This window comes from Rana temporaria, chromosome 9 (genome assembly GCF_905171775.1).
Source record: "Rana temporaria chromosome 9, aRanTem1.1, whole genome shotgun sequence".
NCBI classification, from domain to species: Eukaryota; Metazoa; Chordata; class Amphibia; order Anura; family Ranidae; genus Rana; species Rana temporaria.
In genome coordinates, this window is record NC_053497.1 from 123,045,548 (window position 1) to 123,073,237 (window position 27,690).

A 27,690-nucleotide genomic window follows, 5' to 3' on the forward strand; every position below is an offset into this window, starting at 1 on the left:
AATCATCCTCCGTCTCCAGAGGCACGCCCATTCCCCGGTATCTTCGATGGACGACTACAAGGTGAGTATGGGGGGAAAAAATTCGGGACAGGCATACTGTAGCTCGCGCTACAGTGCCTGATTTAAAGGTAAAAGAAAACATTTTTTTTTTTTTCCTGTCGATAGGGTGAACCCCCGCTTTAACAGTGTTTATTTAGCCTGGTTTTGGGTGGTTATTACTGTGTAAACTGGCACCAATACTATGGGTTATTATTGTGTACACTGGCATCAATGTTGGGGTTATTATTGCATACACGGGCACCAATGCTGGTGTGGTTATTTCTGTGTAACCTAGTACCAATGCTGGGAGTTATTACTGTGGAAATTTGGCTCCAATGATGTATGGGTTATTGTTACAGACTATTGCCTAGATTCAGGTACGTTGCCGCAACTTTGCGGCGGCGTAGCTTAAGGCATTTAAGCTACGCCGCCGTAAGTTAGCGAGGCAAGTACATGATTCACAATGTACTTGCCTGCTATGTTACGGCGGCGTAGCCTAAAGCGGGCGGGCGTAAGGGCGCCGAATTCAAATGTGTGTAAGGGGAGCGTGTTTTATGCTAATAAGGCTTGACCTTACGTTTTTGATGTTTTTTTTTACTGTGCATGCGCCGGGCGCCTACATTTCACAGTGTGCATTGCGGCTAAGTACGCCGCACGGGCCTATTGATTTTGACGTGGACGTAAACGACATAAATCCCGATTCACGGACGACTTACGCAAACGACGTAAAAATTTCGAATTTCGACACGGGAACGGCGGCCATACTTAACATTACTATTCCATGTAGGGCTAAGCTCTAACTTTAGGCGGCCTATCTCTAACGTAAACGGCGTAAAAGTACTGCATCGGCCGGGCGTACGTTCGTGAATCTGCGTATTTACTCGTTTACATATTCTACGCCGACCGCAATGGAAGCGCCACCTAGCGGCCATCCGAAATATTGCAATCTTAGGCCGGGTACACACGGACAAACATGTATGGTGAAAGCGGTCCGTCGGACCGTTTTCACCATACATGTCTGCCAGAGGGCTTCTGTACGATGGTTGTACACACCATCGTACAGAAGTCCGCGCGTAAACAATACGCGGGGCGTGTCCGCGGTGTCGCCGCGTCGATGACGCGGTGTCGCCGCGACAATGACGCGGCGACGTGGGCGGCCCGCCTTTAAAATGCTTCCACGCATGCGTCGAAGTCATTCGACGCATGCGAGGGACGGCGGGCGCCTGGACATGTACGGTAGGTCTGTACTGACGACCGTACATGTCCGAGCGGGCTGAATTCCAGCGGGCTGTTTTAAAACAAGTCCAGGAATATTTGTCTGCTGGGAAAAGGCCCGGCGGGCAAATGTTTGCTGGAATTCGGCCCACTCGCGCCCACACACGACCAAACATGTCTGCTGAAACTGGCCTGCGGGCCAGTTTCAGCAGACATGTTTGGTCGTGAGTATGGGGCCTAAGATAGAACGGCGCAAGCCGTCGTATCTTAGATATGTTTAAGCGTATCTCTGTTTGAGCATACACTTAAACATAAGTCGGCGTAGATTCTGAGTTAGGTCGGCTTATCTACTGATAAGCCGGCCTAACTCTTACTGAATCTACCTAATTGGCTCCAATGATGTATGGGTTACTGTTATAGAAATTGGCACCAATGATGGGGGTTGTTATTGTGGAAACTGGCACCAGTGCAGGTTTTGTTTTTTGCTGCTCTTGACACCAATGCAGAGGGTTATTGTTGCATCCACTGACATCAATTATTGTTGCAAAGATGGGGCTTATTTTATTTTTGCTAAAAATGTGTGGGTGTACTCTGTTCTAAATTATTTAAACCTAAGTTAATTTATAATGTTTTAAATATGTTCTTATGTCGAAAAGGACACTGACTAATTCACAATAAACCGGGGGTGGGGCGCAGTTTGTGATTTTTGCCCTGGGCACCAGATAACCTTGTCTTGCCGCTGAATTTGCTTATTAAATAGTGGCCAACCCCCATGTAAACATCACTGCATTGCACTTTATAAAAAAAGACCTGTAGAAAAAGGTAACAAATATCTATGCTTACCTTACACATGGCTTCTGCAAGCAAAGCCTAGGTAAGAGTGATATCACAATCCCTGTAAGGAGAGCCTGTGCCTTTCAAGTGTCGTGAAAAGACAATCTTGCACTGTGCTGGAGCAACATCTCCCAACATTCAGGATATTCAACAATCTCAGGAGGACGGTGATGTGCAGAAGTGTGAGGTACGTTTATTATTTTACTTTTCTTCATGAGTGCTTTTTTTTTTCTAAAGGTGTAATGTGGTTTTAGTTGGAGAAGGCATCTAAACATCCCTGCATGTTAGCCTATGTGTTCATGCACACATGGGCATTTAGAGGAGCTTAAAGGCAGAGACGCTTATAGGCAGAAAAAAATAAAAAGATAACTAGCGCATCTGGGAGTAGCAGATTTTTGGTAGAAAAATCATCAAAACTATTTTTTTAACCTCTTCAATACCAGGCACTCCCCCTCCCCTTCCTGCCCATGCCAATTTTCATCACTGTTGCACTTTGAAGCTGTACCTCAAAAAAATGTTTAGCATTTTTTTTATAGACAGATAGAGCTTTCGTTTGGTAGTATTTAATCACCACTGGGTTTTTTTTATTTTTGCTAAACAAATGAAAAAAGTTTTTTTTAGTTTCTGTTATAAAATGTTGTAAATAAGTAATTTTTCACCTTCACTGATGTGCGCTTCCTTTCATCACACGCTGTCAGTATGAGGAGAGGAAATCCGACTGTGATCAGCTGTGATTGCACACAGCTGGTCACATGGTAAAGAGCCTACGTCACAGGCTCTTTACCGAGATCTGTGATTGCCACGCACGACCGGCCCATTCCGAAGGACGTCATATGACGTCCATTCAGAATAGTAAAGCCCCCGGAAAGGTGTTAATAAAGGACTTGTCTAGTGTTTGGGTGTCTTTATTTCTAGATTACACTTTTCTCAATGTGTAGGGGTACTTTGGGGGGGGGGGGGGTATCTGCGGGTCCCCTTTTTTTAAAGGGGGATTCCAGATTCCAATAAGACCCCTGCTTGCAGTCCCCCACCAGGCTTGGTTTGTGGAAGAGACCCTTGATTCGATCAACATGGGGGGGACCGGGTACTTTGTCGAAAGAGTCTCCCCTGCCATGGCTACTCCACCTCATCTTGTGATCTTGTATGGTTCAGGAAGGCACTGTTTACTTTTTTCTTTTAACCTTATCAAAGTTTTACGAAATGATTCACTTATTCAACTCTATGCACCACGTCGCGTTTTGACGTGTTGTGGTGATTTACCTTGCGTAAAAATGCATTTCTGCAACGCACCTCATGGAAGTATTGCGGTGTAAACAGGGTATAATTTTTGCAGATCAATGCATCTCAACTTAGTTTCTGTGAAAAAGTCCTAAGGCAGGAATGGAAGGAACAGAAAATCTTACTGCTTTCTGTCTATTTGATGGAAGTGACAGAACAGGAAGTGAGGGGGATTCTCCTCACTTTTATTAGAGGAAGAGGAACAATATAGTTTATATTTCTGGATACAATTTGATGAGATGACACTGACTCCTCTGGATTCAGCACACTGGTAGGTGGTTACCGTTGGTGACATCCTCCTGTTTCCTGACAGCTTTCCTTTTGTAGGTATGCGGACGGTGCTGTACTTGCAGTAATTGACGATTGTAGAAGACAACAGTCATCCCTGTGAGGAGACACAGCAGGATACTGGCAGTAAACAAAGCAATGCCAATTAACAGGAAATAGAGATATTCATAGAGCGTAAAGAAGTCCTGGCAATGGTCAAAGGATCTGGGTTCAATCTGCAACATCGGGTACTGGTTCAGGTATTTTGGAACGCCACATAATATCTGTTGCTTTTCTGGAAGACAAATTGTTTTTGTTGGTAAGATAAAGGATGTATGCACTGAATTAATTTTAGAGACAACAGAAAACTTTCCATCTGTCCAATAAGGTTAGAGCTCCCCATAAAAGGCACAAATATCAAGCATTTGGATCATGTTTTTGATAAGGCCCAACTCCAACCAAATTTTATATAGTGTGATTAGAGTAGGGAAAAGTTATAATTTTTGGTAGGTTTTCTAACAAGAAATGAGGGAGCAACTGGGGGAAAAGCGATTAAAAACATTGTTAGGCTTTCCGTTCCATCCATATTCTGCTTAAAATAATACAAAATTTCTTTCAGTGGTTTTTTTTCTGCCTATGACACCATTGGTAAGATTTGCATTGCTTCCTGTGTCTATGACACCAGGGCAGAGAATGAGTGGATCGGTTTTCACCATAACAGGAAGGCACATTTCCCTACCTTCCCTATAGATTTGTGTCTGTATCCCCACTGGAGAGATTTGCCATCACTTCCTGGCCTGATAGAATGCTATAGCAAATCTCTCCAAAAAGGGCAAAGACAGCATTAAAAAAAACCTGACAGAGGCCTGTTCCCACTATATCCGAAACAAAATAAAACGTTGTATTTGGAGTTTTAGTATACCTCTTGTCGCCTGACTGTATGTATATAGGTGGGACTTTTTCCATGCTGCCACCAGGTTTTCTCCTTGGAACAGTGTTACTGACAGTGCTCCCAGCACAAAGCATAGATGCAAAAATGTGTCCTCCATAATGTCGCAGTCATGAAAAAAATCGCTGATCGCCTCCATTAGTAGTAAAACAAAAAAAAATTAATAAAAATGCAATAAAACTATGCCCTATTTTGTAAACACTATATATTTTGTGCAAACCAATCGATAAACGCCAAAACTAGGTAGAAGAATACGTATCAGCCTAAACTGAGGAAAACTATTTTTTTTAATATATATTTTTGGGGGATATTTATTATAGCAAAAATGTAAAAATATTGAATTTTTTTCAAAATTGTCGCTCTATTTTTGTTTATAGCGCAAAAAAATAAAACCGCAGAGGTGATCAAATACCACCAAAAGAAAGCTCTATTTGTGGGAAAAAAAAGGACGCCAATTTTGTTTGGGAGCCACTGCGCACGACCGCGCAATTGTCAGTTAAAGCGACACAGTGCCGAATTGCAAACACTGGCCAGGTCCTTTACCTGCCTAAAGGTCTTAAGTGGTTAATATATATACCTTTAATTAATTGATTAGTGCGATTGTTATTTTGTATGTATTTTGCCTTGTTTATATCACTTGGTTAATCGCTGCAGTTATTACTATAATACATTTGTATTATTATTTAGCGCTGTATATTCCCTGTTTTATTTTATTTTTTGTCAGGAGGAAAGGCTGAGTCTCAGATAGAGGTCTCAGCCAGGACTCAATAGAAGATTGCAAATCTTGCATGTCCCTGGTTTTAAGGTACAACAAAAAAATCAAACCAGAAAAAGAATAGGGACCAATAGGCCTGTCTAGGATTCAAGTGACATGCAGACTTAAGTTATTGCAGGTTCTTATGATCCTTGTAGATTGTGGTGTGATGAGGTGAATCTTCCAAGAAATATCGCCACCTTTCTAGGGACAGTTTTTTAGAAAGTAATTCTTGATCTCAGATGGAGTCGTTTTTCTGCTGTGGAAAATGTCTTAAGCCCTGTACACTCTCTCAGTTTTCACGGCGGTAAAAAGTCTGACGTAAAAACCAAGGGGAAAGCCGAGAACCCGACAGGAAAACCGCCATGGAGCTTTGGCCGGGAATCCCAGCTGTGTGTATGCTCCATGGGCACTGCCTCACAGTGTTTTCCATAGAGTATTAGTAAATCTGGCGGCAAAAAAGCCACCAGGAATTCCAACAGGAAAATAGAAAGCAGGGTCTCTATTTTCCCGTTGGGATTCCCGTCTGTTTTCCTGATGGGAAAACTGCTAGGAAGCATACACACATCCGGTTTTCCCGGCCAAAAGCTCTCTTGGCAGTTTTCCTGGCAGGAAAACCGGTCGTGTGTACGGGGCTTTAAAGAAAAAGGCACATGGGTGCCTAGCTCCACTAGGGTATTGAAAAATGACTGTTTCCGCTCCTACATGAGTAGGACCAGAAAGCATGTTTTTGATGCATGAAATGCTTCCACTGCTTCAGACAGACAATTCTTGGGATCAGCGCTCTTTCGAGTAAGGCCTGCGAAAGGAGCCACAAGCATGGAGTAATGGTGAATAAACTGCAGATAATAGTTGGTGAAGTCAAGGAAGTGCAGAGTAGCCTTGAGGCAGCTAGGCAAGATCCAGTTGGTAATAGCTGCAACTTTTTCATGATCCATGGAGACAATATAGCCCAAGAAAGGTACTCGTATGAGTTTAAAGAGAAACTTTTCAATTTTAGCATAGAGTCAATTGTCCTGATCCTAAAGATGCTGTAGGATGGTATGGTCATGCTGTCTGTGAGCAGAGAGATCTGAAGAAAAAATGAGAATGCCATCCAAAAAGCCAACCACACACACAACTTTGTTTTTCAGCATGTCCAAAAAACAAAGTTTTCCCAACTTCATCATTAAAACGACGTTGCCTACACACCATCGTTTTTAAAAAATGATCTAACAAAGCGCGGTGACGTACAACACATAGGACGGCACTATAAAGGGGAAGTTCCATTCGCCTTTGGGCTGCTTTAGCTGATTCTGTGTTAGTAAAAGACGATTCGCGCTTTTCTGTCTGTTACAGCGTGATGAATGTGCTTACTCCATTATGAACGGTAGTTTTACCAGAATGAGCACTCCCATCTCATAACTTGCTTCTGAGCATGCGCAGGTTTTTTACGTTGTTTTAGCCCACACACGATCATATTAAATGACGTTTTTGAAAAACAACGTTTTTTTTCATGCCGAAAACTGATCGTGTGTACGCGGCATTACTGGAGTGCAGAGGGTAAAGAGATAGTAAAGGAACACAAGGGACACAGGAACAGACACGAGGACACAGGAAAGGGTACCCAAGACTGGAGACCAAACACACTGCAGAGATAGAGAGACACACATACTAGGAACACAAAGAGGCAATACAGGAGAGCACTGGGAAAATGCTAGATAATCACTTGGGAGCACAGGGATCCAGCTGCTAGCATGTACACATGTTGCTGGAACACTGAGCAATCTGCATGCTAGCCCTTTAAAACAGTGTTCCCTATGTGATTTGCTGGAAGGCGGCAGTTGCACACAGAGGGAAAGTCCTAGCTCTGGAAAATAGAACAGTAGAGTGTGACATTTACAAAGAAATCGCACTATAAGACCCCGAACAGCTTTTGTTTTGAATTACCTGTATTGTATATACAGTATTAATTTAAACTGAAAGCTTCCACTGGGCTTTAAAGCACAATTCCTGACAAATAATTTATTTTTCAATAATGGATACAGTACTCAAGGACTTCTGTTGCTGTTATGTCCTTGTAACTTGAACTTGTTCACACGTGGATGATTGACAATGCTCACTAATGCGAGCATCCCCTCTAGTAAATCTCAGTTTCCTTAGTTAACCACTTCCATACCAGGTACTTACGCAGCTTCCCGCCCAAGCCAATTTTCAGCTTTCAGCACTGTCGCACTTTGAATGGCAATTGCGCGGTCATGCTACACTGTACCCAAACAAAATTGGCGTCCTTTTTTCCCCACAAATAGAGCTTTCTTTTGGTGGTATTCGATCACCTCTGCGATTTTTTTTTTTTGCGCAACAACTAAAAAAAGGCTGAAAATTTGGAAAAAAAATTACGTTTTTATTTTTTTCTGTTAATTTTTTTGTAAATAAGTTTTTTCTCTTTCAATTACGAGCACTGATATGGCGGCACTAATGGGCACCGATGAGATGGCACTGATGGACATCGATGAGGTAGTACTGACGGGCACAGATGAGGTGGCACTGATTGGCGGCGCTGGTATGCGACACTGATGGGCACACATAGGCGGCACTGATGGGCACACATAGGCGGCACTGATGGGCACACATAGGCGGCACTGATGGGCACACATAGGCGGCACTGATGGGCACACATAGGCGGCACTGATGGGCACTCATGGGCGGCACTGGGCACTCATAGGCGGCACAGATGGGCACTCATGGGCAGCACTGATGGATACTTATGGGTGGCACAGATGGGCACTGATAGGTGGGCACTGGGCATGGATGGGCACTGTGGGGTGGCACTGATGGACACTGGGGTGGCGCTGATGGACACTGGGGTGGCGCTGATGGACACTGGGGTGGCAGCACTGATTTTTGCCAGGTTGCCAGTCAGTGCCCATTTGTGGGCACTGACTGGGATCTTTTTTTTTTTTTTTTTGGTTTTTTTTTTTCTGTCATTTTTTTTTTTTTTTTTTCTGTCATTTTTTTTTTTTGCCCACCCTGGTGCTCCAGGGTGGGCATCCCTGGTGGTCCAGGGTGGCGATCCGAGGGGGGGCTGCGCTGATAAACAATCAGCGCTAACCCCCCCTGTCAGGAGAGCCGCCGATCGGCTATCCTCTACTCGCGTCTGTCAGACGCGAGTGAGGAAGAGCCATCGACGGCTCTTCCTGTTTACATCGTGATCAGCCGTGGTTGGACACGGCTGATCACGTGGTAAAGAGTCTCCGCCGGAGGCTCTTTACCGAGATCGGAGATGCAGGGTGTCAGACTGACACCCCGCATCACCGATCGCCGCGATGCGCGCCCCCACGGGCGTGCGCGGCATGAAATCCTGCAGGACGTTCTAGAACGTCCTGTCAGGATTTCATAACCACTTCCCGGACGTAAATCGGCCATAGGCCGGGCGGGAAGTGGTTAATGAACCTCAGTGGGTCAGGATTAACAACATTAAATTCAACATTGCTGGTTGGTGGTACTACAGCATAAATCAAGGTCTTGGCAAAAGATTAATTGGGGTTGAATTGCTAAAACTGGAAAATGCGAAATCTGGTGCAGCTGTGCATGGCAACCAATCATCTTCTTACTCCAGCTTGTTCAAATAAGCTTTGATAATAAAACCTGGAAGCTGATTGGTTTCTATTCACAGGTGTACTAGATTTTGCACTCCAGTTTTAGTAAATCAACCTCATTGGGCTCTGTAGCTCCTTAAAAGAGCAAAGATAAGACTAACCATGGACAGACTGGTAAAAAAAAAGTCATCATCATCTATTGCAGGGTGACTATCAAAAAAATATGTGACAGAGACACCTAAGCTATGCCACTTCTAAGGGGTGCATTCTAACATCTTTGCCATGTAGATAGTTTACAAACAAAGCCATTTAGTTATGTATATTGCATACAGAAGAAATACTGCACTTGTGCAAAAAAAAAATCATAAATTCAAATTAAACCTTTACAGTGTAAATATTCAGCAGCACCACTATGGTGAGATATATTCACATTACCTAGTCTCCTAGCATATACAAAAAAAACAGTGTTGCGCTAAAAGTTATTTATATTGTATGGCGATTTGTAAAAATCCACAGGCAAAGTAAAACCCTGTAAAGATAAAAAATATATTAACTGCTATTGCTGACATGTTACAGTATAATGTGCAAGTGATAGAGCTGTCCCAATTTGGATGCCACTATCTCTTGAGTCACTAACCTGGGATAAGCCTGTAGCTATTAAAATCTCTAAAATCTAAACTTCTATCCTGTAAGCTTGTTTTAGGTTACAAATTCACTAGGTAGAAAAAGAAGCATCAGGATAACCGCTTTATGCCTCGTACACACGACCAGTTTTCCCGTTGGGAAAACTGCCATGACAGCATTTGGCCGGGAAAACTGGCCGTGTGTATGCTCCATGTCAGTTTTCCCGACAGGATTCCCGGGGGTCTTTTTGCCGGCAGTTTCCCCTATGGGAAACACTGCGGTAGAGCATACACACGGCCAGGATTCCCGTCCAAAGCTCTCACCACAGACGGGAAAACCTCTGGTGTGTACACAGGGAAAGTGACCGAGCAGGTTCTCGGTTTTCCCCCCGGGATTCCCGGCAGACTTTTTACCGCTGGGAATCCCGATCATGTGTACGGAGCATCAGATCTTGCACCTCAAAAAAAAAATGGCAGATTTTCTTTCTAAATAATTCCTTACCGTAAATTTTCTCAGAATGCTCTATCATCCAGAACAGAAGATATTGTATCTGACAAGTGCAAGCCCAAGGATTCCCATCCAACCTCAGTTCCACAAGAGATGGTAACGTGTACAGAATTTCTACTCTCAAGCTTGTTAGGGCATTAGTATGCAGATGAAGGACTCGCAGGTTTGTCAGAGACTCCAGCACATTCCCAGGCAGCCATACAATTCGGTTGTTGCCCAAATTTAAAGTTGTTAGACTGGACAATGGCTGAAAAACCTCAGGTCTTAGAACCATCAGTTGGTTGCTGCTTAGATCCAAGTGGGTAAGGTTGTTCAGGTTTTGGAAAGCCTGGTGGTGAATAGTAAATATCAAATTGTTGTGAAGCTCAAGGTGTTTCAAGTTTGGGTATTTGAAAAATGACAAGGTCTTAAGACCAGTGATTTTGTTATAGGCCAGTAACATGGTGTGAGGGTCTTCATCTATATCTTCAGGAACAGAGTGTAGTCCTTTGCCATAGCAGTCCACCTTTCCACCGAAACAGGAGCAAACATCGGGGCAACAAAATATCTTTAGAGTGTTGAGACCAATAAGGATAGATTGTATGGAGAACCTTACAAAACAATTCATCCTTTGATTGATCTATTCCACCGAAGCAAAAAAATCGAAGTGTACCTGGAGAAAGTGCTTCAAAACTTCCTAAAGTCCAAGGCTAAGCTCAAAACATTGATCTCATCTCACAGGGTCTTCCTGGTAAGTTTCTATGAAGTTCAAAAGCTACTTTGCACGTTTAGTGCTGTGAATTACACTGGCAAATTTTATAAACTAGTCCCAAAGTCTTAGGTTAAAAGACAGGTCATATGAGCTGTGCAAATATTCCCAGAGATTAATTGTGGGTTGTGTGCCCTCTGCATTGCTGCATTGTTCTACTATTGACAAAGAACCAAGACGTAACTCCACCCAGCAGGATAAAGAAAGAAGATAAATATTTCTCACTCCAGGCAGAAAGGACATATTGTAGGAGATTAACAAGGCTGACATAATAGTATTTGCGCTAGGGGTTGAAACATCTAAAGTTTCCTTTTGTAAATCTAGGAGAATCAAGGTGCGAAATTAAAGGAGAGATTATCGTAAATTATCAATTTGAGGGCATCTCCATCAGTATTGTTTTTTCGTCTTATTATTTCTATTATTATAATTATTAATATTATTGTTGTTGTTTTTACCAACAACATTATTGCTATTATTAATATTAATATTATTATTATTATTAATAATAATAATAATAATAATAATAATAATAATAATAATACTACACAGATTTATTGTGTAACCACTAAAGCTCACAGTAGCTCCCAGCCATCATTTTGCTTCCTGTTTAACAACTATTAGGAGAACATATCAACCACACAAGTATTGCATTGTTTTCTGTGAGTCAGCTGTCTGACAGACTTTGTAAGAAGCAGCACCCTTGCACTCCATAGTTGATAGTAAATCTAAAGAAGCATGTACAATCATATTATGGTCACCTTATATTTAATATACAGCTTCCCTTTAAATCGGCTTCTATCTTAATCTGTGCCCAGGTCGTGCACACTAAAATGCACAATTGTTGTAGTGAAATCTTAACATTTATTTCTTTGAGAACAAATCTTGTTAGGCTTCAAGCCTTCTAATGTAAACCACCAGGAGGTGTTTCTAAACTGTTCCAACTGAAACCCAATTTTAGAAAATTTGAGAATTTGCTAAGGCTGGAGCATCTGGCGAGTCTGTGCGTACCAACCAATCTGCTTCAATTTTTTCTTTTCAACGCTTGACTGAAAAAGCTTAACCACTTCTCGCCCGGTCAATAGGAGATTGACGTCCGGGAAGCGCAGCGATCGGTGATGCGGGGTGTCAGTCTGGACCACCAGGGAGTCCCCCCCAGTGCTCAATAGAGCACAGATTGATTTAAAAAAACAATAAAAAAATGTTTTTAATGAAATTGATGCCAATCAGTGCCCACAAATGGGCACTGACTGGCAACATGGGCACTGACTGTGCCCAGCAATGCCATCAGTACCACCCCTCAGTGTCACCCAGTGTCCATCAGTGCCACCCAGTGTCCATCAGTGCCACCTCTTAGTGCCCATCTATGCCCAGTGCCCACCTATCAGTGCCCATCTGTGCCACCCATAAGTGCCCATCAGTGCCGCCCATGAGTGCCCATCAGTGCCCCCAAAAAGTGCCCAGTGCGCCTATGAGTGCCCATCAGTGCCGCCTATGAGTTCCCATCAGTGCCGCCTATGAGTGCCCATCAGTGCCGCCTATGAGTGCCCATCAATGCCGCCTATGAGTGCCCATCAGTGCAGCATACCAGCGCCGCCTATCAGTGCCGCCTATCAGTGCCGCCTATCAGTGCCCATCAGTGCCACCTCATCGGTGCCTATCAGTGCCATCTCATCGGTGCCCACCAGTGCCGCCATATCAGTGCCCATAATTGAAGAAGACAACTTACTTATTTACGATCACCTCCTCCATGGCACATTAAACCGTGGTATATCCTGCAATGCCCAGCCCGTCCCGGTATTATCTGCCACGTGCTGCTGTATGGAGCTTTTGTTCAGAACCATATAAACGTGACCTGGTAACTCGGCAACGGGGGGTTAAGCATGAACAGGTGGTACCAGCACAAGTCACTTGGGAATTTGCAATTTGCACCAAAGACTGGACTTAAAGGATCACTAAAGGAAAATAATTTTTTAGCTAAATAGCTTCCTTTACCTTACTGCAGTCCTGGTTTCATGTCCTCATTGTTCGTTTTTGCTTTGAAGTAGCTGTAATTCTGCTCTGATCTCCACACTTCCTGCTTGTCTGGCTCCTTATGAAAAATCTCATGGGAGCTTCTCACTGTGGTCCAAGCTGTGTGTCTAAAACTCCTCAGAACCAATCAGATTCATTTTAAAAACAAAACACTGCCCTGGATTTGTTTGTTTGTGTTCCGTGTCTCTCTCTACTTCACAGAAACATGAAACCAGTTTAAAAACGAAAGTGAAACTAGAGGCACGTTATATGATTGATTTTTATCTATTTTTAATCATTTTTAAAAGGAATCAGTTAACTTGTATGTCTCTATACCCTGTAAACAGTCATTTCAGCAAAAAAAAATTTCCTTTAGTGACCCTTTAATTATATATTTGTTTACATACATTCTTCACATTCACATTTTTGATACATTTTTGGAGGATTTTTTTGATGGATTCTTTTGATGAATTTTCTTGATTTTGGTTTTCCTGTTTCATATATACACATATATTTTCACATTCATTCTCTTTACGTGGTTGTGTGTTTGGAATATATACACATCCCAGGTAATAAGCACTATAAACACTTACTAGAGCACTACACACAATATTTTTGTACTGGTAAAGTATAATAGATTGGGAACACTTTTTATTTCTATGAGTTTTTTTATATTTACATTACTGATGCACAACAATCCCTGTCATAAATACTTAAAGTGGAGTTCCACCCATAAATATAACATTACATCAGTAGTTTTAAAAAAATGTCATTAGTCCTTTAAGAAAAATTTTTTTTTTTTAGATGCCTTCAAAGTGTTGTTGCTAGGCAGAATAGTTAATCTTCCCACTTCCTGCACCTAGGTGCTTAAGCTTCCTAACCTACACCGCACAGACTCCTGGGAATGTAGTGGGTGTAACTTTCCAGGAGTCTGTGCACTCCCCAGTCTCAAAGAATCATGTGACTTGGACAGTACAGGTGCTGAAACCTGATCTGAAACCTATTACACTGCTTGTGCAGCACTGAGCATGTGTGAGATCTGCAAGGCTGAAATCCAGGAAGTCATACAATCTGGCTTCATGATGCCCACACTTAAGATGGCCCCAGTCAATTTCTATTTTATAAAGTGTCTAAATTCTGTAACAACCTAACAAAACTGACCTTAGTTTACAGACTAACTTTACTAGAATACATTGTGTATTACAGGGGTATTTATATTTAAAAAGTGAAATTGTGGCCAGAACTCCGCTTTAATCAATCAATTTAGCACTTGCACGTTCACCTGAGAAGTGTGATTTACCCTCGGAGGTTCACGCTTCAGGTGACGGGCAGCACCACCTACCCCTTTAATAATTTCTTAATTCATATTTGCATATTTGCATATATGCATATATTGCATATTTTTTTATCTTTTTATTGAGTACAAGACATAAAAACAAACAACAGTAAACCTGCCACAGCCATGGGACTAGACCCAGAAGGGGTCGGTGCCAGACGGCAATTGGGCTGCTTCCATCATTTGTAACATACAACTGTAGCACGTCCACAAGAAAAGAACAAACAACCTAGTGCTGTATTGGCTCCTGCTCAATTGAAATGTCTGAGTTTTAAAACTTTCAGTCGAGACCCAAGGGACAATAATAGATATCCAATAAACCCATATCAGATAGTACAATACAAAAATAAATAAACAAATAAATAACAAACTTCACCCAATGTATCAAAATCACATCCATCCGTAGAGTGGTATTATGTACATGCTCAATAAGTCTACGGTTGCCGTGGAGGCCTCCGCTAGCCATTTGGCCCACACTCTATCGTATTTTTTGGGGCATCCTCTATTTTGATAGGCTACCTTATAAAGTGGCAGTACTTTATTGACATGTGTTTTCCATAACAATATGGATGGTGGGCCACGTTTTTTCCAGCAGAGAGTGATAATTTTCCTGGCATAGAATAGCAGGAGTCCTATCAGGCCTCGTACACACGACCAAACATGTCTGCTGAAACTGGTCCACGGACCAGTTTCCGCGGACATGTTCGGTCGTCTGTACGGCCGACCGGACAATTTTCCGGCGGATCGGACATGTTTCCAGCGGACAAATGTTTCTTAGCATGCTAAGAAACATGTCCGCTGGAAGCCTCTCCGTCGGACATGTTCGGTCGTCTGTACGACTCACCAGACATGTCCACTCGGCCGAAAGCCCTGACCTTCCAGGGTCGCGCACGTCGCCGCGTCATCGTCGCGGAGACGGCGTGGCCACGTCACCGCGTTCGCTGTCCACGGGAAATTTGGTCTGATGGTGTGTACAGCCATCAGACCAAAATCGGCCAGCGGACATGTCCGATGAAAACGGTCCGCGGACCGTTTTCAAGGACATGTCCCGTCATGTGTACGAGGCCTCAGAGTTCTCTCTGCTATCCTGGGGGCTAATTCTTCTACTAAGCCTAGAAGGCCTATCTGCGGGGTTGGGGCTATCTCTTTTCCCACCACTTCTTGTATGACAGAAAGTACTTGTGACCAGTAGTCTTTAATTGCTGGGCAGGACCAGAAGATGTGTATAAAGTCGCCCGTATCTCCAGTACACCTCCAGCACTCCGAGGACAGGGAGGTTCTCATTTTATGCAATCTATACAGTGTAATATATGCCCGGTGCAGTATTTTGTATTGTATGAGACGGTCTCGAAGTGAGACCAAAATTTTAAAGGGGAAGTCCCACATGTCCTCCCAATCCTCAGAGTCCAGTCCCGGTATATCCTGTGTCCAGGGTTGTCCATCTTTAGCATCTAACTGGTTTTCTCCATAGACAAATAATCACTCAATTTGGGGTGATATGAAGCCATAGAGAATATGTCTGCATTTTGAGGATCCATAGCTATATTTAATGAGGTGGTCAGGAACTGTCAAGCTTTATATTCCATTACTTGAAAAAAATCAACTTCTCTTTTTAGGAGCCCAATGGCAGAAGCTGACAAAAGATGAGCCAACAGTGAGAAAATAGTGACATGTACTGTGAGCACAGCGATATACAATGGAAATAGTGGTTCATGAACCGGTGAAGATAACACTAGACAGCTGCAGACACACCCCTAAAGCAGCAATCAAAATGTCAACATTGTTAATTCCACAGTCTGTAGATACAAAGGAAGATATATTACAACCACTTTTCACAAAATTGTCAATTCCGCCACCCTGTTATCCTTCAACGCAGCCTTTCTTGACCAGGGTTCCTCCAAAAGTTGCAAAAAGGTCCTTAAAGCAATGAGCAATTTCTTCTTCTTTGTTAAAGCGGTGTTTCACCCTGCAGAACAACTTTTTAGCATAAAATGAGGCATAGTAGCGCGAGCTACAGTATGCCTGTCTTAATTTTTTTATCCCCGTACTCACTGTTATATCGTACATAGAAGATTCCGACTGCCCGCGGGGAATGGGCGTTCCTTTCAAGAGGGAGGGTGATTGACGGCCGGCTCTGGCACGTCACGCTCCCCGAAGACAGCCGGAGTAGGTCTCGGCTCTTCACGGCGCCTGCGCACAGGCTATGCGCAGGCGCCGTGAAGAGCCAAGCCTATTTCGGCTATTTCCGGAGAAGCGTGACGCGCCAGAGCCGGCCGTCAATCACCTTCCGTCTGGATTGGAACGCCCATTCCCCGTGGGCAGTCGGAATCTTCTATGTACGATATAACAGTGAGTACGGGGATAAAAAAATTAAGACAGGCATACTGTAGCTCGCGCTACTATGCCGAATTTTATGCTAGAAGAAAAAAAAAATGTTTTTTTTTTTTTTTATAGGGTGAACCCCCGCTTTAAGCAACTATTTATAATAGTATATTTGTAATCTATCTGCATGTATGCAAGTCTTCCATCTGATTAAAACTGTAATGAATGTTCTTCCTTTTTGACCATCACACTCATGTACTGTGAGCTGTAGATATATAGCCAGATTCACAAATAGTTACGGCGGCGTATCAGTAGATACGCCGACGTAACTCTGAATCTGCGCTGTCGTAAGTTTAAGTGTATTCTCAAACTGAGATACACTTAAACCTAGCTAAGATACGACAGCCTACGCCGTCGTATCTTAGGGTGCAATATTTAGGCTGGCCGCTAGGTGGCGCTTTCATTGAGTTCGGCGTAGAATATGTAAATGCCTAGATACGCCGATTCACGAACGTACGTGCACCTGTCGCAGTAAAGATATGCCGTTTACGTAAGGCATTTTCCGGCGTAAAGTTATTCCATCAAATAGCTGGCCTAGTCAAAGTTAAGTATGGCCGTCGTTCCCGCGTCGAAATAAAAATTTTTTATGTCGTTTGCGTAAGTCGTCCGTGAATAGGGCTGGACGTAATTTACGTAGTAGTGATTGTCACCGGCACAAATGAATATATTATGGGTAATAAATTATGTTCTATTGGCCTGCTGCAGTACTGTGTAAACCTTCAAGGAGGTTTAGGTAAGAAAGCAGAAAAGTGTTGTTACTGCGCTGGTCTAAATATATGATGTCACAAAATAATTAATTTACCCCTTAAACTTAAATAAAAAGTGAATAATATATACGAGAGCTGGTTATTGCTATTTTTATAGTGACCTATCACGTACATTACTGTACTGGAGTCAGCACTATATTATTATATATGAGTATTATTCACTTTTTATTTAAGTTTAAGGGGTAAAATAATTATTTTGTGACATCATATATTTGGACGTAATTTACGTTCACGTCGAAACCAATACGTCCTTGCGGCGTACTTTGGAGCAATGCACACTGGGATATGTACACGGACGGCGCATGGGCCATTCGTAAAAAACGTCAATCACGTCGGGTCACCCCCCATTAACATAAAAAACGCCTCCTTATCCTCATTTGAATTAGGCGCGCTTACGCCAGCCCCATTTACGCTACGCCGCCGTAAGTTAGGAGGCAAGTACTTTGTGAATACAGTACTTGCCTCTCTGACTTAAGGCGGCGTATCGTAAATACGGTACGCTACGCCGCCTTATAAAATACGCGCCCCTACCTGAATCTGGCTAATAGTAATTATTAGCAGGGGTTCCCTGAGACCAGAAAGTTATTTCAAGCGTTCCCCCATGTCAAAGGGTTGAGAAAGGTTGCTTTAGCTTAATAAAAGGTCTCAGGTTGGTTTCTGTAACCACTCATCAGGGCAACTTTGCCCACACCTGGTGCAGTCATTGCAGACACAATACAACACATTCCATTATGGGAATGTTGCGCATTGGAGGAGAAAGAGACATGACGGACAGTATAGGTGATAGGTCTAGGAGGAGGTGCTCGTCCTCTTGTGAAGACAGAGCAATGTTGCGGAGGGAACCTAATCCATCAGACAGAGGAGGACCAGAGGGGCATGTTTGTGGATCGAGCTTAATGTTAATTCTTACTGCGATTGTCGCCTTTTTGATCATAACATGGAGGTAAGCGCATATTGCACCTAGAGGTGACCAACTGGTGGTTGAAGAATTTATTACCTGTTTTCATGCACTGAGGCGCAAGGATTGCTTTTTTGTTTGGAGCACGTTATCACGTTGGATCTATTACATTGGACTTATGAACTATATCTAAATGTCCCTCTTTTAGATTAACATTTGAGAATAAAGAACTAAAATATTTCTATATACATATTTTATTTTTTTTGTCTTTTTAACCACTTGCCGACCGCCGCACTACTATTTACGTCGACAACATGGCACGCAGATTGTACAGGTACGTCCCTTTAAATTTGCCACCCAGCGTGTGCGGCCGCGGGTCCCGTGAACTGGATGTTCCCGGGAGGCCCGCGATTGCGGTCGGCAAGGGCAGAACAGGGGAATGCCTTTGTAAACAAGGCATTCCCCTATTCTGCCTAGTGACACTGTCACTGATGACCGTTCCCCGTGATTGGGAACAGTCATCAGTGACGTGTCATGTGTAGCCACAGCCCCTAACAGTAAGAATCACTCCCTAGGGAACACATAACCCCTGCAGCACCACCTAGTGGTTAACCCCTTCACTGCCAGTGTAATTTTTACAGTAACCAGTGCACTTTTATAGCACTGATCGCTGTAAAAAATGACAATGGTCCCAAAAGTGTCCGATGTGTCCGCCATAATGTTGCAGTCATCATAAAAATCGCTGATCGCCACCATAACTAGTAAAAAATATATTAATAAAAATGCCATAAATCTATCCCCTATTTTGTAGACGCTATAACTTTTGCGCAAACCAATCAATAAACGAAGAATAGAAGAATACGTTTTGGCCTAAACTGTGGAAAAAAATATATTTTTTTATATATTTTTGGGGATATTTATCATAGCAAAAAGTAAAAAATATTGAATTGTTTTTCAAAGTTGTCGCTCTTTTTTTGTTTATAGCGCAAAAAATAAAAATCGCAGAGGTGATCAAATACCATCAAAGGAAAGCTCTATTTGTGGGAAAAAAAGGACGTCAATTTTGTTTGGGAGCCACAGCGACAGCGCTGAATCGCAAAAAGTGTCCTGGTCTTTGACCAGCAAAATGGTCCGGGGTGGAAGCAGTTAAATTAGCGCACCATTGTTTTACATTATTGTTTATTTGTGGGGAAAAAAGGACGCCAATTTTTTTTGGGAGCCACGTTGCACGACCGCGCAATTGTCAGTTAAAGCGACGCAGTGCCGAATCGCAAAAACTGGCCAGGTTCTTTAGCTGCCTAAAGATCCGGGTCTTAAAGCGGAGGTTCACCCTAAATATAAGAAGAGATCATCCATAACATCTTCTTATGTAGATCGACATTTCGTTATCCAATTTTTGCCTGAAACAGGGCAGATCCACGTCCTGTCAGGTGAGAGGAGACCGATGGTGTGTTCCCAGTACAGAGGAACACTGATCAGTCACCTCCCCTTGTGAGTCCCCACCCCCTACAATTAGATTCACTCCCTAGGATACACATTTAACCCCTTGCTCGCCCCCTAGTGTTAACCTTTTCCCTGCCAGTCACATTTATACAATAATCAGTGCATTTTAATAGCATTGATCACTGTATAAATGTGAATGGTCCCAAAATAGTGTCAAAAGTGTCCGATATGTCCGCTGCAATGTCACAGTCACAAGAAAAAAATCGCAGATTGCCGCCATTACTAGTAAAAAAAAAATGCCATAAATCCATACCCTATTTTGTACCAAGAAATATATAGAAGAATACATATTGGCCTAAACTTAGAAAAACATTATTTATTTTTAATTTGGGATATTTATTATAGCAAAAAGTAAAAGGTATTATATTATTTTCAAACTTGCCCCTCTTCTTTTGTTTATAGGGCAAAAAATAAAAGCCGCAGAGGTGACCAAAAGAAAGCTCTATTTGTGGGGGGGGGGGGGGGGGAATTATAGTGTTGAATGACTGTGCAATCATCATTCAAAGTGTCTGGTATTAAAGTGGTTAAATATCTCTGCTCTGTACTGCCACATATAGAGACAATAGCACTTTGGATCCAAGAGGGGACATTTCCTCCATATGAGGGGCATGGCTGTGTTAGGATAAATCATTCAGTACTGGAATCAGAGTGAACAGAAACTTTATTATCTCCCATCACAGTCCAGTGTAACGTCACGTGTCAACTCCCCATACAGCAGGAGATAACGACCACCGGTTAACATGGTTAACAGGAATAACCATGGTAACCACCAAGACCGCTTACACTCTATGATTCAACATTCCTCGAGCGCCCTCTGCCGTCTGCCTTCTACAGCGGCCTCTCATCACGTGACCCGCAGACTGAGCTAATCGAACCGCGAACTCTTCAGACATTACGAATCGCACGTGAAGAACAGCTGAGCGGCATGTAAGTGAGGTGAATGGCGGCGGTCTTATGTATGAATGATTCTGTGCTTCAGCGCTCTCTCTGTAGGATGTGTATAGGATGATGGGGCATGGTGACAGCTGCAGGTTACATCCTCACAGACTGCCAGCATGGTGCACGAGTCTCCCTGGTCCCTCCATCACTGGCTGGGAACTATTCCTGTGGCTGTGTGACTGTACTGGGGGAGGGATTACTACAGCTGGGCATAGCAACCAATCAGCTTCTAGATTTCATTTTCAAATCTTAACCAAACAAGCTGGAGCTAGAAGGTGATTGGTTGCTATGCCCAGCTGTAGTTAGCCCCACTTCTCTGTGTCTTCCTATTGCTGATGATGATATACTGACAGGTGTTACTAATTGGCACTGTGGTGGGCGCTGACAGACTTTATTGATGGGGCATTGCTGGCATCTGTTTGGCACATCTGAGGGGGGCTGTGCTATCAGCACAGACCCCCCTTTGACAGGGAGAGTTGCCAATAGGCTCTTCCTGTCTGCGCAAACCGAGAAATGCCGTTTACCGGCATTTTCTGGTCCACGCTGTGATCAGCTGTGATTGGTGGTAAGAGGCTCCTTACCACAATCGGAGATGCGGTGTGTCAGACTGGCACATCGCACTAGCAATTCGCCGCACCCCAGCATGTTATCCTGCTGGACGTCATACGATGCCCAGTCAGGATAACAGAACCACAATAACATATTGACGTCCAGGAAGTGGTTCAGTTATCCAGCAGGAAAATCTGCTGGTGCGGCGTGTCAGTCTGACATGCCGCATCTCAGATCGTGATAAGGAGGCTCTGTCAGAGGCTTCTTGCCACGTAATCAGCTGTGACCAATCACAGCTGATCATCGCGTGAACCAGGACGTGCCTGTAAACGGCATTCCTCGATTCGCGCTGACAGGGAAAGCCGATTGGCGGAGAGGGGGTCTGTGCTGATAATCGACACATTGATCATCAGCACAGCCCTCTCAGATGTGTCAATCACATGCCAATAAGTGCCCAGCAGTGTCCCCATAGTAAGTCTGCCAGTGCCCAGCAGTAACACATCAGTACCTCATCAGTGCTACTTGTCAGTAACACATCAGTGCCCATCAATTCTACTTATTAGTGCCCGTCAGTGAAGGGGAAAACAACATTTTTATGACAAACTGAGAAAAACTTTTTTTTTTTTTTTTAAATGTTGGTCTTTTTTTTTTAAATTTGTTTAGCAAAAAATAAAAACCCCAGAAGTGATCAAATACCACCAAAAGAAAGCTCTATTTGTGGGAAGAAAATTATAAAAATTTAGTTTGGGTACAGTGTTGCATGACCGCGCAATTTTCTTTCAAAGTGCAACAGCGCTGAAAGCTGAAAATTGTCCTGAGCAGGAGGGGGTGAAGGTGCATGGTATTGAAGTGGTTAATAATAATAATAATAAAAAAAATACCCCAATTTTTTTTGTAAAATGTGAAAGATGATGTTACACAGAGTAAATGGATACCTAACACGCCGACCTTTAAAACGCTTGTGGAATGGCGACAAACTATGATATTTAAAAAATCTCCATAGATGACATTTTAAACGCCTTTACAGGTTGCCTGTTTAGAGTTGCAGAGGGGGTTTAGCTCTAACATTCGCTGAGATACCTGCATGGTTTACACAGTTTACATATGCATGCACCATACGCACGTGTTCACTTCTGCACGCTTTAGTATTTTATATTTTTATTTAAAATAATAAATAAAAAATTAATCCTTTTATTAAGGGTATGTAACCAGACAAATGGAGTATGGCATGACAGCCTATATTCAATGATAACTGTCAACAGTAATGTATTATATGTGTAAAAAAAATAAAAAAAAGGGGTTAAAAGACAGCATAAACACAATAGTTCCTCACAATAATATACCATGCCTGAAGACTTACGGCGGTGGCATCCCCAGAAAATATGAATAAATTGCATTGTGGTGGAAGATATGATGAACATGTAAACACTGAGAAGAGAGCATAGACTGGTAGGTGCAGCACTACTACAAGGTGGGGGGGTTACAAGCCTTCAAGGCAGTTGCACCAAATGGTCATAGCATACCAGAGAGCGTTTTTCTTGATTTTAGAGAGAATAGTCAACACTCTATGGGGCAGATCCACAAAAGAATTACGCCGGCGTATCACGTAATTTCAAATTTTGCGTGTCTTATCTTTGTTTTGTATCTACAAAACAAGATACAACTGCATTTTGGATCGATCCGACAGGCGAACGTCTTAGTACGCCGTCGGATCTTAGGTGCATTTTTTTGGCGCCCGCTAGGTGGCGTTTTCAGTCGAATTCCGCATCGAGTAAGCAAATTAGCTTGTTACGGCGATCCACGAACATACGTCCGGCCGGCACCTTTTTTTACGTTGTTTGACTTTTTACAGCGTATAGTTACCCCTGCTATTATGAGGCGTGCTCAATGTTAAGTATGGCCTTCGTTCCCGCGTCGCGTTTGTTTTTTACGTCGTTTGCGAAAGTCGTTCGCGAATAGGGATTTGTGTAGAATGACGTCACCGTCGTAAGCATTGGCTTGTTCCGGTTTAATTTCGAGCATGCGCACTGGGATACCCCCACGGACGGTGCATGCGCCGTTAAAAAAAAAAAAAGTTGTTTACGTTGGGTCACAACGTATTTACATAAAACATGCCCCCATCACATCCATTTAAATTTCGCGCCCTTACGCCGCTGTAACTTACGGCGTGAATTCTTTGAGGATTCGAAAAAAGTTACGGCGGCGTAGTGTATCTTAGATACGCTGCGCCCGGCGGAGATATGCGCCGAGGTACGTGAATCTGCCCCTGGGTGTCTAGAAAAAGAGAGTAAGGGGAAGAAGGAGGTAAAGGAAGGTGGGGGAGCATCGGGGTGGTTAGCCCGGTCAAGAAGTCAGATTCCCATAGAGAAGCAATTTTAATTTCTGAGTAGGTCAAATATGATTCTGATAAATAGAACAAATCTCAATAAAGGCAACGTGTGTTCTGTTCCTTCATCCTGTCCCTGAGGGCAGCGGTCCGTTGTTCCAACTGTCGGATATCACTCACTTTGGTTATTTTTTTTTTTTATACACGGTCCTGTTAATTTTTTTTTTCATCACTTTTATTCCTATTACATGGAATGTAAACATCCCTTTTGTAGTAGAAATAAGCATGACAGGTTCTCTTTATGGAGATATCTAGGGTAAAAAATATCCAATAAATAAAAGCAAAAAAAAATGTACTTGGACCGGAAGTCACGTCATGGTGTCGCTTCAGCCCTCCAAGGTCATAGAGGCAATCAAAGAGTATCTACTCTTTAATCACCTAATGGGAGCAGCCAGCCGCACCATCGAATCATTTCTCGAGCGAACTGGCGGAAACAGCCAGAGAAACAACAGCAAGCGGGGGGAGGATGTCTGCGCATTTCTTCGGAAAGCATTCCAGCTCATGAGACGCTCAAAATGCTTTCAAGACAAAGCCAGCCGCCGGCTGTCAAAAATGGTACTGTAATATCTGCAGCCATAACCCCGGTAAACCACTTGCAAACCGCTATATATATATATATATATATATAATGTATGTATATATAATGTATGGTGGTTTTACTTCCTCTTTTGTTCACTGCAAAGTAAGAGCATAATGGGCTAGTATGCTTCACATACTAGCCCATTATGTGCCACTTGCCTGCAAACGAAGCCCACAATGTCACCGCTGGTGTCAACATCCATCTTCACCCCTCTTCCTTCTAGGGCCGTAGACTCCGGCTCTGTGACTGGCCAGAGTCACGTGACGTCACTCTCAAGAATGCGAGCAGGAGCCGATGGTCACAGCACGGACCCTTTATGCTGCTTTCACATTGGGCAGCGGAGGTGCGCTGACGTTATAGCCGCGCTATTTTTAGCGCTGCTATACCGTCGTATTTTCCTGCGATATTCGGGCGCTAGCGGTGAGGTTTTAACCCCCACTAGCGGCCGAAAAAGGGTTAATACCGCCCACATTGCGGGCGGTATTACCGCGGTTTCCCATTGATTTCAATGGGAAGGCGCGGTATAGGAGCGGTTAACACCCCGCTCCTATACCGCTCCAAAGATGCGGCTAGCAGGACTTTTGGAGCGGTCCTGCTAGCGCACCGCTTCAGTGTGAAAGCCTTCGGGCTTTCACATTGAATCCTGCAGGGCATGATTTTTTCATGCGGTATAGCAGCGCTATTTTTAGCGCTGTACCGCATGAAAAACGCCTCAATGTGAAAGGATCTTAGAAACGGCACGATCGTGCCCTTTCTTTAGTGCACATGTGCCGATGACGTCGGCGTAAGCGTATTTGGTAAATATTTCCTAAACCGTGCAGGTTTAGGAGATGTTTCCAGTACCCACAGGTAAACATTATTATAGGCTAACCTGTAGGTAAAAGTTGTGTATGAGGGTTTACAACTACTTTAATGTGCCTTTAGATATATAAAGGGGACCTGTTATTGGTCCATGCCTATCAAAGCAAGAGGTGTAGGACTGAATAACTGAATGCCCAGCCTCTGGTGGTGAATAGGGAGGACAATGTGCTGAAGCACCGATCCTGGCACATCACACTGATTATTTTTGTATTTCTTGTTTTTTGGTAAGAAACGTCACAAGGCATGCCGTGATTGAGATCTGTCACAGTTGCTTGTGCTCTCACCTGAACTGTCAAGCCATCAAATGAATGGTGTCATAACTGATCACATGTGCAGCACCATGAAAACTGCAGAAGCTAAAATGGCAGCTTGGCTGTAAAGGATAGGAGGCTTGAGTTCTGCTTTAACAAATTGTCACTTGTGATGAGCTCAGGCGTGTTCCAACATTAGTCCTGGGAAGCTGTCAATGCAGACAGCCAATCCTTCCCCACCCTGCAGCCACACACATATGCAAGGGGAATTTATACGTGCTGCTGTGGGATGGGGAATCCTCTGCCATTTATGATTGGCTGTCTGCTTTGAGAGCTCATGCAGATTTGGACTTTAGATCTATTTTAAGCAGAAATAAATCCATTTATTTAATTAGGAAGTTTTTTTAAATCTTAATGCAGTCTATGCATTAAGATAAAAAACCTTCTGTATGCAGCAGCCGCCCCAGCACCCCCTAATTACTTACCTGAGCCCCATCTCTCTGCAGCAATGTCCACGAGTGCCTCAGCCGTCCAGTACTCTCCTCCTGATTGACACTGAGAGGCACAGCACCGGCACTATTGGCTCCCTCTGCTGTCAATCAGCCAGTTAGCCAATCAGGAGACATAGGGGGTGGGGCCGAACCAGGGCTTTGTGTCTGAATGGACACAGAGAGCTGTGACTCGGCTCGGGTGCCCCCCATAGCAAGCTGCTTCTTGTGGGGGCACTCAACAGGACGGAGGGGCCAGGAGAGCCGAAGAGGAGGATTTGGGCTACTCTGTGCAAATCCACTAGACAGGGCAGGCAAGTATTACATGTTTGTTATTTTTAGAGAGAGAAAAAATTAGACTTTACAATCACTTTAATGTTTAATGCAATCTACCAAAGAATGCTGACAACTAGGATTTTAATAACAAAAGAGACACTGCTAAAGGGCTCATTTACACTTACTTTGACTTCAACACACATTAAAGCGCCTACAGCTTCAACATGCTTTTTTTGATGTTGCTTTGATGATGATGGATTTTTACTCCAAAAGCATTTTATTAAAATAAATATGATAGAAAAAAAATGATTTCATTTTTTCCCCATTGTTATATATATATATATATATATATATATATATATATATATATATATATATATAAAAAAAATTTATCCACCCTGCTTTTGGGGCTGTACCGGGATCTCCCGTCCCACCAGGAGTCCTGATCAACCAGCCGGCACTTCTGCCGGCTGATGATCGAGCCCAGTAAAGACCTGATCAGCTTGCTGTCACAAGGGATATTAACCACTTAAGACAGGGGTTGACAAATTTGCTTGGAATCTAGGAGCCAGCTAAAAAAGTTAGGAGCCAGAAAACGCGCCTCGTCCCGACGAGCTTGCGCGCAGAAGCGAACACATACGTGAGCAGCGACCGCATATGTAAACGGTGTTCAAACCACACATGTGAGGTATCGCCGCGATTGGTAGAGTGAGAGCAATAATTCTAGCCCTAGACCTCCTCTGTAACTCAAAACATGCAACCTGTAGAGTTTTTTAAACATCACCTATGGAGATTTTTAAGGGTAAAAGTTTGTCGGCATTCCACGAGCGGATGTAATTTTGAAGCGTGACATGTTGGGTATCAATTTACTCGGCGTAACATTATCTTTCATAATATTAAAAAAAAATGGGGATAACTTTACTGTTGTCTTATTTTTTAATTAAAAAAAGTGTAATTTTTCCCCAAAAAAGTGCGCTTGCAAGACCGCTGCGCAAATACGGCGTGACAGAAAGTATTGCAACGATCGCCATTTTATTCTCTAGGGTGTTAGGATAAAAAATATATATAATGTTTGGGGGTTCTAATTAGAGGGAAGAAGATGGCAGTGAAAATAGTTACATTAGAAAAATTACATTAGAATTGCTGTTTAACTTGTAAAGCTTAACTTGTAACACCAACGGCGCCAGCTTACACATCTGGTGGTAATAACTTGTAATACCAACGGCTCACCACCAGATGGTGCCAGCTCACAAAAAAAAAAATTTTTTTTTTGCCCCCCCTTCCAAGCCAAGTCGCCAGGACCCTATTTCTAGTCGCCATGGCGACCTGGCGCCCGGGATTTGTCGAGCCCTGACTTAAGACCCGGACCAATATGCAGGTTAAGGACCTTGCCCCTTTTTTTGATTCGGCACTGCGTCGCTTTAACTGACAATTGCGCGGTCGTGCGACGTGGCTCCCAAAAAAAATTGGTGTCCTTTTTTTCCCACAAATAGAGCTTTTTTTGGTGGTATTTGATCACCTCTGCGGTTTTAAATTGTTTGCGCTATAAACAAAAATAGAGCGACAATTTTGAAAAAAATGCAATATTTTTTACTTTTTGCTATAATAAATATCCAAAAAAAAGATAGATATACAGTTTAGGCTCAGTTTTGGTAAAAAAAAAACGCAATA

General features: G+C 43.1%; 2 protein-coding genes across 2 annotated transcripts in view; one reads left to right on the forward strand and one right to left on the reverse strand.

Moving 5' to 3' along the window:
- Positions 1-2,697: 2,697 nt before the first annotated feature.
- LOC120914473 (leucine-rich repeat-containing protein 26-like) lies at positions 2,698-11,026 on the reverse strand. Its single transcript, XM_040325158.1, has 2 exons — positions 10,040-11,026; positions 2,698-3,928 (listed from the first exon to the last, which is right to left on the reverse strand). The coding sequence occupies exons 1-2, from the start codon at positions 10,650-10,652 to the stop codon at positions 3,627-3,629; spliced, it is 915 nt and encodes a 304-aa protein (XP_040181092.1). The 5' UTR covers positions 10,653-11,026; the 3' UTR covers positions 2,698-3,626.
- Positions 11,027-20,490: 9,464 nt separating this feature from the next.
- The window catches only part of POMT1 (protein O-mannosyltransferase 1), a 66,271-nt gene continuing 59,071 nt past the window's right edge, over positions 20,491-27,690 (forward strand). Inside the window, exon 1 of the mRNA XM_040324393.1 lies at positions 20,491-20,616. The gene's annotated coding sequence lies outside the window, so the exon portion shown is untranslated. The remainder of the gene's footprint in view (positions 20,617-27,690) is intronic.

Excerpts from the sequence above, each read along its gene's own strand:
- LOC120914473 (XM_040325158.1), bottom strand. The coding sequence starts at position 10,652 with ATGAATTGTTTTGTAAGGTTCTCCATACAATCTATCCTTATTGGTCTC. Across the intron at positions 3,929-10,039 it reads GCATTCTGAGAAAATTTACG|AAAAGCAACAGATATTATGT; the intron begins GTAAGGAATTAT and ends TTTGTCTTCCAG.